Source organism: Monopterus albus, unplaced genomic scaffold (genome assembly GCF_001952655.1).
Source record: "Monopterus albus unplaced genomic scaffold, M_albus_1.0 scaffold69.1, whole genome shotgun sequence".
Lineage (NCBI taxonomy): Eukaryota > Metazoa > Chordata > Actinopteri > Synbranchiformes > Synbranchidae > Monopterus > Monopterus albus.
Window position 1 is genome coordinate 448181 of NW_018127949.1, and position 14612 is coordinate 462792.

At 39.5% G+C, this 14612-nt stretch overlaps 1 protein-coding gene across 1 annotated transcript in view; it reads left to right on the top strand.

The window, feature by feature from the left end:
* LOC109962900 (protocadherin-15-like) overlaps positions 1–14612 on the top strand; it is a 153740-nt gene that overhangs the window by 52430 nt on the left and 86698 nt on the right. The window contains exons 9-11 of the mRNA XM_020605022.1: positions 1936–2106; positions 10088–10196; positions 12733–12845. Coding sequence (XP_020460678.1) covers positions 1936–2106; positions 10088–10196; positions 12733–12845 — 393 coding nt within the window. The remainder of the gene's footprint in view (positions 1–1935; positions 2107–10087; positions 10197–12732; positions 12846–14612) is intronic.

Genomic DNA, 14612 nt, shown 5'->3' on the forward strand with positions numbered 1-14612 from the left:
TTGTGTGGTGTAGAAGATAATTATTTATGTAGAGATACTGCTTGTAAACCAATGATGGTAAGATGATGTCATGGGGTAGGACTGGATAAGTCTGACTTCTTCCTACTCCATTCAAGCATGTACTAGGTATAAGCAAATTGATATTGGATTAGCATTTGTTGGATATGTGTAAAATTATGTGTGTTGATATATCAACTGTCTTTACATGCTTGAAAGAATAAATCAAATCAAATCAAATCAAATCAAATCATCTGTATTTAATTATGGTCATTGCCCACTTCTTTGTATTTATTTTGTGGCTCCTTTTGGTCATTTTAGATTTGTAAAAATTTTTAGTGACTTTGTGTTTTTTAGTGTTTTACTTCTCTTTGTATGGGTTTTTTTTCTTGCATGTCCTTGTGCTCATTCTGCATCTTTTTGTGGTTGATTAACAGTTCATTCATACAGAGGCACTAGTCCAGGGGCCCCCTTTATCCCTTGGGCCCCTAGACCTGTGCCCAATAGGCCCTTTCAGTAATCCATCCATGTGAATATCTTATAAACTGAAATAAAAACAGAAACTGCAGGAGTATTATTGACCATACAGATGAACAGGCCTGTTAAGTGTTTCCTGTGAATTTGCTGAGCAGCTCCCTTTGTCAGTGGATGGCGGCTACTTCACCAAAAGCAAATTAACAAGCAGACAGTAGTACTGAATTTTAAAATGTATCCACAAAGCTGTGGTTGTGCATTCATGCATAGGCAGAAATAAAATGAGATTCTTTACTTAGCATCTGACTAGGCCTGCGTTTTTTGTGGCCCTTGCATCAGTACAATACTAGTACTGAAACCCTGTTGTACAGCTTTAGGTCTCCTGAAGGTCTTTATCTGATTAAAATCAATCCAGTTTTCATTCTGTGTCAATATCATAACTTTTTGCTTGTCTTTATTTTGTACTTTAACACAGTACAAACATTTGCACTGGAATGCAGCACTGGGATTCCATTTACAGTATGTTTCTGAATAAAATGTGAAAAAAGTGATAGGCCATCAGGTGTACTGGGCATTCAGATAAAATGAGATGACCTGCCTATATTTTTTTATTCTTTGCCTTTTCAGTTTTATTTGATCTGAAAGCTTAAAGCTAACACAACAGAAGCATTTAGATTTGCTGTCTCAGCTGTCTAGTTTAGTTGGCTAATGATAAACCCCCAGGTTTTACAGAAATGCTCAAGATGGGAACCCATTCCTCCTTAGTGAAACAATAAATCCAGTATTTCTGCAGAATGTACTGGTGGACATAGCAAAGAAGAAAACGGTGCAGTCATATGTAGCTGTGCATAGTAGCTATTGCTGTTGTTAAAAGGCTAGACGCAGTCTGTGAAAATATTGGATTTAAACTCCCTTGAAAAAGATGTTTTTAACCTGGGCAGACACCTGTGAGCTCAGGAAAGTATCAGTGAAGATGCACATGTACATGCCACGGTCACAAATGGTGCTCTACAGCTACAGTGCTAACATTGCTTCTTTGAGCATTCATTCACTGAATAGCCACAGACAAGAGTCGGCCGCTGATTCAACACTGCACTGCTGCTGTTCAATTTGTAATTCAAACTTTATAATTTGACTTTCTCTTCATCATGCACGCACAGTCTGTGAGGGGCCGTGCGATGCCAAAACTGTTATAAATGGATTAGAAATCTGTCAACTTGCCCTTGATGAGGAATAAATAGATATCTTGATGGTAAGTTAAGTAGACACTAGGCTTTGAAGGTAGTGAAAATTCCCTGCAGCTTTGTTGAAAATATTCAGTAGGCCTACGTTATAGACACTTTTTATTCAAGCCATGAGGACAAAGATATTCAAATATCCAAATATGAAAATGCAAATAAGAAAGTACAGTGTCATCTATCATCTAAAAATCTTTTTTTAAACGCTGCCTTTCTCTCTTTCTAGGATCGAGCTCCCAACCTGAGCGAGCGGCGCACTGCCACCACCACGCTGACTGTGGATGTATTGGACGGTGATGACTTGGGTCCCATGTTTCTACCATGTACGCTAGTGGGAATGACCCGTGACTGTAGCCCGATCACGTATAAAGCTAGTGTACTGGAGATGACAGAGCCAGTAAGTGTACCCCTGTTATGTACACACGTGACATTCTGTAATATATTTGTATGTATGTAATCCAAATATGCGCATTGGTGTATTTCTACAGCACTTTTATTTAGTGCACTCTTGTGACATGATTGTTTTGGCAATGTCTGTCATTTTAAGCTTAGATTAAGTATATGAGCGGCAGTGGCTGGGGTCTGCAGGTTGATGTGTCAGAGAGGCTCTACTGAAAAATGTTTTCTACTGCTCAGAGCAGCTCATTTATAAAGATTAAAAAGAAGAAAGCAACCTGAACTAGTTCACTGTAATGTGGTGAAGTGACGTTCGAGCTCTTTTGAAGTGTGAACTTGCTCAATACTGCTGATATCTGCTTTTTCAAACCATTGTCATCCATTATTGCATCACTCATGTAGTAAAAGGTGAAAATACAGTACACATATTTATTCATCTTGACATTTGAAACCTGTGCCACTGCTAAGCAATAAGAACATGTGCTAAAATCGCCCACTTCTGTTCTATATCTGACCTCTTGCAGAAACAATACGATTTTACAAGCAATTAGTCTGAAACAACAACATTTTAATGAAAAGAAGCTGTTACTAGTCGCATACTGTGGGCTGCAAAGCTATACAATTTGAACAGTTATATAATATAAATGATTGTATTCAAACCATATTTATTTTAGGAAAAAAGTTATACTTTCTGTTAACAATCCAGGAGAGTTGGTGTATTTAATGACCCTGGAGAAAAGGTGTCACTGACATATAATACTGTGAATCTTACATGTGTTCTAAAAGTGAGTCTGCAACACAGTGGTATGTTTTTATGCTTACGTGACTGGCTGTATCGTTTTGCATTGTACCTTGGGCATTTAGCTGATGGTGTTATCCAGAGTGACTTCTGTACAGTACCTCTTTGTAAATGAGACAAAGTTGCTGTAGGCAAAATTCTCAACTCTGACAAGTCAGCAGGCCATTCATCCCTTAACACACACGCACACACACCTGATGGTGACAAGCTAGCAGTGCATTCATGCCTTAACGTTCCCGTCCACACACACTCATATACACACAGACCCGAAACGGTGTCAAGGCAGTAGAGCAGTCATGCCTGACTGGACATTGTCTACTTCATGTCTTTGTTTATACTCTGACCTTTGTCACACGTGCACACACAGACTACTAACACATGCACAGATAATGGTCAGTTTACTTCAAACACACTGAGGGGAACCCTTTCTCTCCCTTCACATGCCTTTCTCTCTCTCGTGTGTCTGTCCTCACTCACAGACATACATCCGTACGTGCTTTTTTCCCCAGCCAAGAGAGACACGGCCAGGAATAACGAGAGTAAATCAACTTTACATCTCACGGTTTTGAGAAGGAGCAAGTATACGCAGACAAGGACGGGGTTTACGATTGAGTGGGTGGCAGGTTGTGGGGGTTGGGTGGTGGCGGGGAGATGTCAAATGGGAAATAAAAAAGAGAGATAAAGGCAGGGTTTTGAATCTGAAAAGATGCATGAACCACGTTCAATCAAAGAGAAATTTTGTTTTTCGCTTGTCAATTTGCTCCCAATACACGGCTGCTGCTGACTCCAGATGCCTCACTGATTTCAGTATTTATGATCTTACTTCACAGCAATAAAAAGGGAGCCATACAGTCAAGCTGGGGTTGTTGTGCTTCTCCTTTGTGGAAACTCAGCTTTTATTGGCTATTGCTGATCTTGCTGATCTCTGTTCACTAGAGGAGCCGGGACCTGTGCATGTGTCAGATTACAGCTCCTACTTAGGAAACCTAACAGACCTCTTCAGATATGTTGACATGTCACAGCAGGAAAAACACAAAATGAATGTTGTTGTCCTTCCGGCAGCTTCACTCAGTGGACTTCTGAAGCTCTGTTAGCATGACCGTTGAGTTCTTGGTCAGCTCCCTGACCAAAGCCCCTTTTGCCTGATTACTCTGTTTGACTGAACAGGTGGTACCAAATGTCTTCATAATTATTGAAGCCACTGTGCTCCTGGGAACACTTGGAGCTTTAGAAATTGTTTTATAGCCTTGCCCTGATCTATGTCTGACCACAGATTTTTCACAGAGGTCTACAGGGAGTTCCTAGGATTTAATGGCTTGGTTTTTGTCCTGACATGCAGTGTGAATTGTGGAAAATGACATATGCAGGTGTTGTGCCTTTCTAAACTAGGTCTAGTCAGATTAATTTGCCACAGGTGCACTCCAGCCACGTTTTGTACACATCACAAGGAATCACAAAACACCTGGCCACAGTCTGCAGTGTCACAGCAAAGGGTCTGAATATTTTTGTGAATGGAAGATGCTCATTTTTAATACATTTGCAAACATTTCTAAAAGCAGTTTTTTTCCTTGACATTATGGCTTATGAAGTGTTGACTCATTTTAATAAATTCAAATTAAATCCACAGCACAAAATGTGCAAATATACTTTCTGAACTCTGTGTTAATAGACCTATTGATGCCGTCAAGGTTATGCCAAATTTATCTTGGAGACTACAAGTTCACAACAGAAACCCTGTGCTGATAAGCCCCCTTATTCATTTTAATGAATAAGGGGGCTGTGTTTTTGACAATATTAGTTAATGTGCAGCAAGGGAGGAGTACTCAGATTCCTTGTTTAAGTAAACGTAGCACCGCAACAGTGTAAAAATACTCTGTTTCAAGTAAAAGCCCTGCATTTACTTGAAAAGGGTTAAGTAAAAAGTAATAGCATCAAACCATACATAAAGTGCTAAAAGTAAAAGTACTCATTAAGCAGAATGGCACATTTAACATTAATGTATATCATATTTTTGACTTATAATACTGATGCATTATTGTGTTCATCACATTATTGTTACAGCTGGTAAAGAGGGAGCTAGTTTTAACAAGCTTCTATACTGCAGCTGGGTGACTTGTGGCTTTTCCACCAGAGATCAACAAAGCCTTATAATTATACTGTAATTTTTGTATTAATCTGGTTCTGAAAAGTAAAGGTGTCAAAGTTATCATGTAGTGGATTAAAAGGTATATTTGCCACCGAAATGTAGTAAAGTCGAAGTATGAAGTAGCACAAAATGAAAACAGATACTGATACCTTAGAATTGTACTTAAGTACAGTACTTGGTGGGTAAAGGTACTTAGTTACCTTCCACTTCTACACTTCAGCACCAGAGGAATAGTATACCAAGTGTGAAATGTACTACAGAAACCCTGAAGCTTTTTTCTTAAATATTCATGTATTTAAACAAAATATTTCAGGTAATATAAATAAAGATGTGTTTATGCCAACAGTATGATCTCTCCCATTAGGTTTGCCTGAATGCATCCTCTTCTCTTCAAAGCAGCTGTCTCTCAGTAGCCCTGTGTGATTGACTCAGACTAGACTTTGAAACCACCCAACACTGGTTCCCTGATAAGCTCTGCTTGAATAAACCCCACCATAGTAAATGTAGTTTACACTCAGAGTTCCTGTTTGTTCCCTTCACACTGTTGTTATTGGAAAAATAGACTAAGCCAGAAGACAATGAATAACAAAAAGCCATGCAGACAAATGATGAGAAGGGTGGAAAGGACAGCAGAGAGCTGCTGTTGCTGCTGGAGTATAAGAAAGACGAGGAGGTGAAGTGAGGAGAGGAATGAACGAGGAGCAGAGTCAAGGCACTGTAATAGTTTGAGCCCTAATCAGGCTGATAAGATATGACAACCTCAGAGCCTTAGAGCCAACATAACTATGCTGTGTGTGTGTCTTTCTCCCTCACACATGCACTCTAAGATGCTGGTCATTTATACCAAGGAGTTGGCTGTCAGGACATGTTGATACACACACTTCAAAAACATTGCTGCCTCTGCAACTCAGAAATTTATAGCTGTATGGGAAAAGCAGATACTGAACACTGCAGTAAACAAGTGTCCCAAGGCCTGACAAATCATTTAGTTTGTCAATAAGTCACACTGGCATTTGATTGTCTACAGTTTGCATAAAGGTGAACAAAGCCAAAGGCTACACCACTTTAGGCCATAACCTTTTGTTGCAGCTTTCAACAGCAGCTTCAGCTTTGCAGCTCTGTAGCATACTGTGTGTTGGAAATAGCCATCTGTTTTTTTTTTTTTATGTGATAGGGAAGTACTGTATCTCTGTTGCGCCATAGATATCGACTTGCGATGCATGGCTTTCTACAAAGCCTCAGCTGACCACCCGATGCCTTCAGGGCCCCCTCCCCCATTGATCTCCTTGCTGCTCTCAGGATCAGCCACCTGTCTCTACAGCTGCTGCTCATTTGCTCATTAGTCCCCAGCAATATATTAAGGCCACCCAACACACACACTCTCACCAGGTGGTGTTGATTGGTTGTTGTAGTGTCTGAATCAGTCTTGACCGCTTAATACAGGTTGCTGGTGCCTTGGATGATGGTTCTGCAGTGTTTGATTCTGCCTGTATGTTTCTGACAGTAAGTCAGTCATTAATTAGGATTAGTTTTATCAACCTCCCTTTGAGTTGTCTGGTTTATGAATCCCTGGGATTGGTAAGTGTGGGTTACTGATCTCACACAGTTTGCCTTCTCCTGCTAGTAACCCCAGTTCCTTAAAGCACTTGTTTATCAAATGTGAATATTTGACACTCTTTGTTTCTGTCTATGCTCAAAAACTTGGTTGTTTTGGGTTTTACCTGTCTGTGGGACTCTGTATATAAACTTTAATGCTGACAGCTGTTTAGATACACCTGGCTAAGACTAATGCAGTCTAATACAACAATGCTGTAATAAAATCTCCCTTCATGAAGGTTTCAGTTTTTGTTGAAGAAATTGTGATTTACAGAAGTTCTATGTGTGGTCAGGTATGTTTCCTTTTCACTGAGGCCTTGTTTGTTTAGTTTTGGCACAAAATAGCCAGGAAACATTTTGAGGAAAACATGTTTTTCTCCTGTCTAAAGAAACAAGTATTGCTATTGGAAAATCGGTGAATATGAGCCAGGGAAAGAACTTCCCAGAGGGTATTATTCAGACTTGATGTTTAGCCAAAGGGCGATGGTCAGTATGGTGTGTGTGTGCTGACTGTGAACAGACCTCAGAGTTTCTTAAGGCTAATTTGTGCAGTGGTTGCCACTACTTTTCATGTGCATATAAATTAAAGAGTACTGTCATTGTGATCCACTTCTGGGTTAATTATTTTCCAAGACTATTTTTCCTTGAGGTGTTAATGCATCTGTATGATTTTGAAAGATGTAGTTGGTGCTGCTGTTGAGTTGAATTTCCATACTGACAGGTGTTTATTTTGTTTATCTCATAGATAAAAATATATATGCAAAATAAAGGAGTCCAATCTGATGACAACAGGGCTGTTGCTTTGTGTAGAGTGTATTAGTTTCAGCTAGGTGTACATAAATGAACACAACTGACTGTATAATGGAAACTGTCAAGGGTATTTTTGATTTTCCAGTTGTCCACATGATTCTTATGACTTTCTTGAGGGAACTTCTTCAAAGTGTCTGCTTGGATTCAAAGATATACTGTTTAAGCTGTGGTGGTCAAAGGTCAGTGACCTCACTTCCGTCCCATACCCGTGAATTTGACTGGTTGGATGAGGTATACAACCACAGAGCAGTAATTCTGGTTCAAAGGATAAGGCTGGTCATTTTCTATAATCAGAACATTTTCAGCAATTTTCATACAGAGACTAAAACCTACAAAGAATTGCTTCTACTCCCCCCCATATCTATCAGTCCTGACACATTTTGTTGTGACGAAACACCATGCCTGACTATGATGTCCCAAAGTCTCCATGCAGCCATAATGTCCTCAACTTGATACGAGTTGTAGTCAACTGCGCATATGCAAGATTTTCTGTGAGCTCTTTGGTTGCACTCCACTAGCTCATCACACTCAGGTCTGATGTTTGTTAATGAAGAAATGTAACTCAGTGCAGCAGTTTTTTTTTTTTGTTTGTTTTGTTTTTTTTGCACAGATGCTGATTGAGCATTGACATTGGCATTGATAGACCTTAATTGTGCATAGAGGCAATTCATTGTTGGTTTAGTCTCTGTATGGGGGCTGCTAAAAATACTTAATATAGAAAATGACTGGCCTTATCCTTTAAAATATTTTAGAATATTTTGACCTAACAATTAATCAAGAAAATATGCAGATAAATTGACAGATAATTGTTAGCAGTTAATTCAAATAAGCCACAGTAGTCATTTTGTACAATACAGTTCTTCCACAGCCAGTGATAACACCACTCATTTGATCAAGATGTTCTTTGAGCCTCCTCTTATTTTAAATAGCCATAAGGTATGCAAACATTATATTAAAGTAATGCATTTACTGCTGGAGTATGCGAAGTAAGAACAAAACTTGTAAGCAAACTTTCATTAAAGCCTAATGAGAACTTTATGACTGAAGTGCAGTGTGTATACTGTATACAGCCCCATTTAAAAGCCAGCTGCTTTTCTCAGAAACTACTCTGCTTGATAAATGCTGAGCCTGGATATTCTGTTGTTTAAGCTTTCTGAAACACTGAGGTCAAACTCTTCATGGGATGGACGATCATGACTTTCATATCACATTTCTGTATTATTATCCCTGTCTTTTCATACCACAGAAGAAATATATTCATTGTAGTATTAGATTCTGTGACCTGCCTGTCTTTGACTTCCCCTTTCTTTGGCGCATTTACCTCTTTCTCTACTCCTTGTTTACCCTCAGCTGTTGGCAGATTAATCTCCCTTTCCACATATTTACACCACATCATTACTCACCATAACTTCGTTTTGCTTGCCTTTCTTTCTCAGTGACAGGCAGCAGAAGATATAGCTCTGTAATGGCTAGTAGGTTTTAAGTGCTGCATGACAGGTGCAATTCTAAAGTGCTGTAGCATAGCAGGTGTATGCGCATACTATAGTGTACAGTGTGTATGTGTGGTGTGTTCACTCCTACATCTGTGCACATTTGGGAATACATGCAGCGTTTGTGCTTGGCTTGATGTTTTATAGCTTCAGCGAGTATAGATTTTTATCCTATAGACATGTTTCTCCCATTAAGGGGTCTTCATATTACACACCTCAGCATAATGCACTATTATAAGTCAACATTATAGCCTGCCCATACTCACACACTGATGTGGATCAACACTTGCAGGCTCAAAGTGTGACTATGTAGTGTATACAGACAATTTATATAGACAATCAGGTACCATATATGAACAATAAAATATCCTTGTTTTTTCCTTAATGTGGCGACTGTTCTTCCTGTGTAGTTTTGCTTCTTTTATGTAGTGAACATACACAATTTTGTGTGAGCATTATGTGTACTTTGTTATTCAGTGTATACTACTGTGTTTTTGCCAACAACTGGTTTTCCTATTCTCAGGTTTAACTGTTTTGCATGTTGTAGCTGTTACATCAATAGCACAGTTAAAGCTTTTCTTTAAGCTATTTTTCCAAACGTGTCAAGCGATCATATACTAGAGCTGGCGACACAAAACAGGTATCAAATGATACGAGACACAACAAATGGCAAGCCATGAACAGTGGCGCCATCTTACCAGGGTGTGGTAAGATGACACCCAAACCAACTTTTATTTTTATGTTTTGCTATGAAGCACTTTGAGCACCCTTGGGTGTTGTAAAGCACTATATAAACAAATTTATTATTATTATTTATTATTATTAAGCGGGTGCTTTAACTAGTAGCTGTATTTGTTACAAATGTCCAGGTAAACTAGGCTGGGTTGAAAGATCTGACATGATTTATAGTATGTTGTGATGTAAAGCTAAATATTTGGTGGACGTTAAGTGTTCTCCAAGTTCAAGTATGCTTATTTTGATTTTTTTTTAATTCTCAAAATGAAATGAGACAATGCAAAGTGATTTTATTACTGTATCATATTTTGCCTAGAGTTCTAATGTGTTTTATACTGTTTTCTCAGATTTCTAGGTTGTAGTTGTGATACTGAACTTTAGTGCTGTCTGTGGTTTTTGTTTCCAGCATGAGGTGAATCCTCTCAATGTGACTCCACCCATACAAGCTGTGGACCAAGACAGGAACATACAACCTCCCTCTGACAGGCCAGGGATTCTATACTCCATCCTCATCGGTATGTTAAAAAGTACATGTAGGCTACCATAATGGATGATTTTTATCCATGTATCCCAAATTCCAGTGGACACAGGGACATGGCACAGTCTCCTCTCATATACCTGGTTTTACTTCATTTGATTAATTTTAGAACCTCAAAGGAAAAATAAAATAATGAAATATGAAATGAAATAATGAAAATAATGAAACTGACCCAAATTGGAAAAACGCTTCACAGACCCAAATCTTGTCTAACTGTTGAAACAGCATTATAAGGCTTTTGAGGAAGGCGATTAAATGTTTAGGTGCAAGATTATCTCAGCCAAGCAATAATGTAAAGTAATTGTTAACAGAGTACTTACTGCCAGTTTTCAAGGATAAGATGTTTCCCGAATTGAATTTTCTGCCTATTAATGCCAAGTTGCAAGTGACTTCCACCACTGTGTTTGAGATTGTAAAATTAAACACTTGCTTTTTACTGCTGAGGATGCACATACTCTGTAAAAAATTACTGATGGGACATGACACAGTCTTTCCCAAACTAATCTGAGTAAGCACTGAGAGCCAGCATCAGAAAAAGAGTCAAAAATAAGTAAATGAATAAATAGCATTTGATGGTCATGTTTATGCTATTGCCACAGCCAGTGCCTACAGTGCTCCAGCACTATTCTCACAATTTTCTGACCTTGAAATTTTGCTTTGGCCATCTGTGGGGTATTTTGGTGCCACGTGCCGAACACATGGTGCACAGGTAGGAAGGCAGCAGGACACATATGTTAATAAAGCTTTAGCCTCTGATCTGAGAAGTGCCATGCTAGAGCGTAGTGCCATTATGCACAGCTGTCTGCTGTATTTACCTTTATTAGATCATGTGCAAGTGACAGACTGCTACAAAGTAATGCAATACTACACACAGACTGCTCCATTATACATTAAGTGGGAGATGTCAGATTGCAGCAGTTTATCAATGCTGTGTCATTGCTTCTTATTTTTAGTAAAAGGATTTCATTTTTCTTGAAATGCATTATGGTGTAAATGCTGTCACCTTTTACAGTTTAACCATTTATTGCATAATATGCAGTAGGAATAAAACTGGAACAAACTGAGTAGGATCGATGTGGCCATAAACACCCCCATGGACATTTTTTTAGGTTTTTATCATTTTTGTACAAGTTGAATAAAATCCACTGGCTGTGGATTTGAGGTACTGTCTGTTCAGATTATACCATGCTACACCATTCAGACAAAAGTTCCTGGAGAAGCCTTTTTGCCATTTGAGTTGTATTCTGGTGTCACACCTGGATGTCTGAGCACAGGGCATGCAGACATGGCTAAGTGTTGTTGCCCTTCCACTGAAAAAAATTAGTATGACTGGGTCATTTGTTGCTGGAGGTGACTGATCCAGAGCTCTGATGTGGGGCAGTACATCATGTTTTGTGCCAGAATACTTTTAATCATCTGTTTCACAGTGGGACTAGTTTTTTCTTTGAAAGCTTCTTTTTTTTATTTCTGTGAACCTAGAGCTGATGTGACTTCTCAAAGCTCTCATTTAGTCCAATCATTATTCTCCCTTGTTAACATACAGTATATATTATCAGTTTGTCTTTTTTTTTCTTGCTTCTCTTTACAAAGGCCTTCCAAACCACTTTTATTCTGAAAGCTATATAGTTTCCACCATTCAAACTATCCTCCTGTTCACTCTGAGCTCAGTTCTTCTCTTGTGGCCACATCCAGGAAGGTTGGCTATGGACCTTACACTTGGTCTTAGTGACACAGGAACGTCACGCTGCTTGGAGCTTATTTTGTAGCTCTGTGTATCCTTGGGATTTTTTTTTTTTTTGGCCCATGTTTAGTGAGATGTGCACAATAAGTACTTTTCTCCATTTAAATAGACTGATCACAAAATTGAAAAGAGTCTGCTTTAAATATTACTAGAAAAGAGGTACCAGTACTTTTGTACAGACATTTCTTTGTAGAATAAACAAGAATTCATCTCATCACAGCTTCTTTGTTTCCCCTCTATGGCAGACCAACAGCCTACAAAGAACATCTAATTTCACTTTTCAGGAAGTACAGAATAGTTTCAGTGAGATGTAAGGATACTGACTGTTTTAGCCATGTCTGTACATTAAGTGGAAGGTAGGCACTCTGACGCCCATAGCATAGGGGGACTCAGTGTCTCCAACTGCACCATTCCCCAGGAGTAGCCAGTCAGATCAGTGCTAGCCATAAAGATGCAACACACACAGTACACACTCGAAATGTGATTGTGCACATGTACCTGTTTTGCTGCTGTTCTCACAAGAACTAGATTTCCCCACTGAGCAATGCAGTATTCGGTATACAGTATGTGTGTATACATCCCCACTTGTGGAGAGCTGCAAAAACTAAGGGCATTAACCTTGTCTCTCTTTAATACTCCCCCTAGACATTCACAAGACAAACATACAATATACTGACTTGTAAAACAATTTACTGATGTCTCTCTCACACATTCCATTGTCTATTTTGGTTTTTCCTCTGGTAATGTTTCTGTTGCCTTCTCTCTCTCTCAGGCAATCCCAAGCCCTATGCAGAATATTTCATCTTGAACAGAAGCACAGCAGAGCTGCTGCTACTAAAGCCCATTTCCAGAGAACTGTACCGCACATTTGATCTGGTTATCAAGGTGAGAATCAGTTGAGCTACGGTGTGGGAAGGTTAACATTTTCTTCCAGCATAGTTCTTACAGGAATATCAAGGTAACCCATCACCTCACTGTACAGTGCTTTCTTTCACTGTCTTTAATCCCAAGTATCCAACAAGCAAATCTGTAAGCTTCAATAAAGATGAAATGTTCTTTCTCGGTTGATCTATTTGAAGTGCCCTGGTTTGTCAATTAAAAGCGGTCTATACTGAATGAGAGTACAATAATTGAAATGCACTACTGTAAAATAACCTCATGCTGTGCAAAGCTTTTTTTCTCAAAATGGTAAATGGACTGGACTAATACAGCACTTTTCTTCCTTACCTGGACAAAGTGCTTCACAAATCAATTCATTCACAGTAGCAAAGCTGCTATACAAGGTGCTGGCCTGGCCACTAGGAGGAACTTGGGGTTCAGTGTCTTGCCCAAGGACACTTCAACACGTGAACTGGGGAGAACGGGAATCAAACCGTCAATGCTGTGATGAAAGGTGAACTGGCTCTACCCCTGAGCCACAGACCAGTAATAGATTTACACCATCAAGTATACTTCAGGGTCTGCATTTATCAAGCATCTCAGAGTAGGAAATCACTCCTAACTGGCAATAAACTCTCAGAATGACAGATTATTGGTCCTACAGTACTTTTAGAAGTATGAGCAATTTATCAACATTCCTCTGTTAGGAAATCACTCAATTGCCACCAAAATGGAGAACTCCAGGGGTGTCCTAACTAGTTGAGGTGGCATTGAGACAGACACAAGCACCCAGACTCCTCTGGAGGAGAGAGGTTTTACTTGCACTAAATGACAGCGAGCTCATTAAAAGTTTGTGGCCAAAAATTGAATAGTTTTTGTGACAGATTTTGTGCAAGATGTAACTGTGCCACCAAAAAGAACAAACATGCTGTTTAGACTGAAACCACAGTCATTACAGATTTATACCTTTTATTTACAAAGCAGATGCTTTGGTAGTGGTGATGTGAGCCTGTCAGACCTGACAGTTCTGGGTGTAGTAAATGAGACCTTGACTGCTCTTACAGCACCACTGATACTGCTCCGATTCATTTATTTCCACACCACTGGATTAAGTGACTAAAAACCATCCACTAATAAGCAAATCACCGGTTTCTTTTGACATGTTGGAGTCATCGATGGCACACATTGAAATCATTGTCCCAAGCACTGATGAGGGCGCTTCTGTGAATCAAAAACATTTTCACTGCATTAATACAAGTGGTGTGAAAATTTGGTGACTAAATGAATCCACACATGACTCAAGTGAAAAGTGGTCTACAACTAAAATTTCTCACTGGTATTAGATCGGCTCGAACACAGGGGTGAGCGAGTCACAAAAATATGACGGACCCAGGTGGCTGACTTCAGTGCAAGCAGTGCTAAGTTTAATTACACTGAAATATAACAAGGAAATGAATAACCAGGTAGAAGTGGGACCGGGTGTCGAGCTGCAGAAGGTGAATAACAGTCAGTGGCTGAATGATGAGGAGAAGACCGGGCTGCGGGCACTGGGACTCTCTCCTGGGCTGGTTGTGGTGGAAAGTACTGAGGAAGAACAGAGTTTGTACATACAGTTAGTAGGAGACTGTGCATCGACCTGCGTGGTGGAGAAGGAGCCGGGTAGAGGAGGTCCGTGGTCCGGAGAAGTGACAGAGGCGAGGAGGAATGAAACAATGGAGCTAAAGACTGGAACAGAGCTAGGGCGACAAAACGTGAAGATACTATACAGTAAAA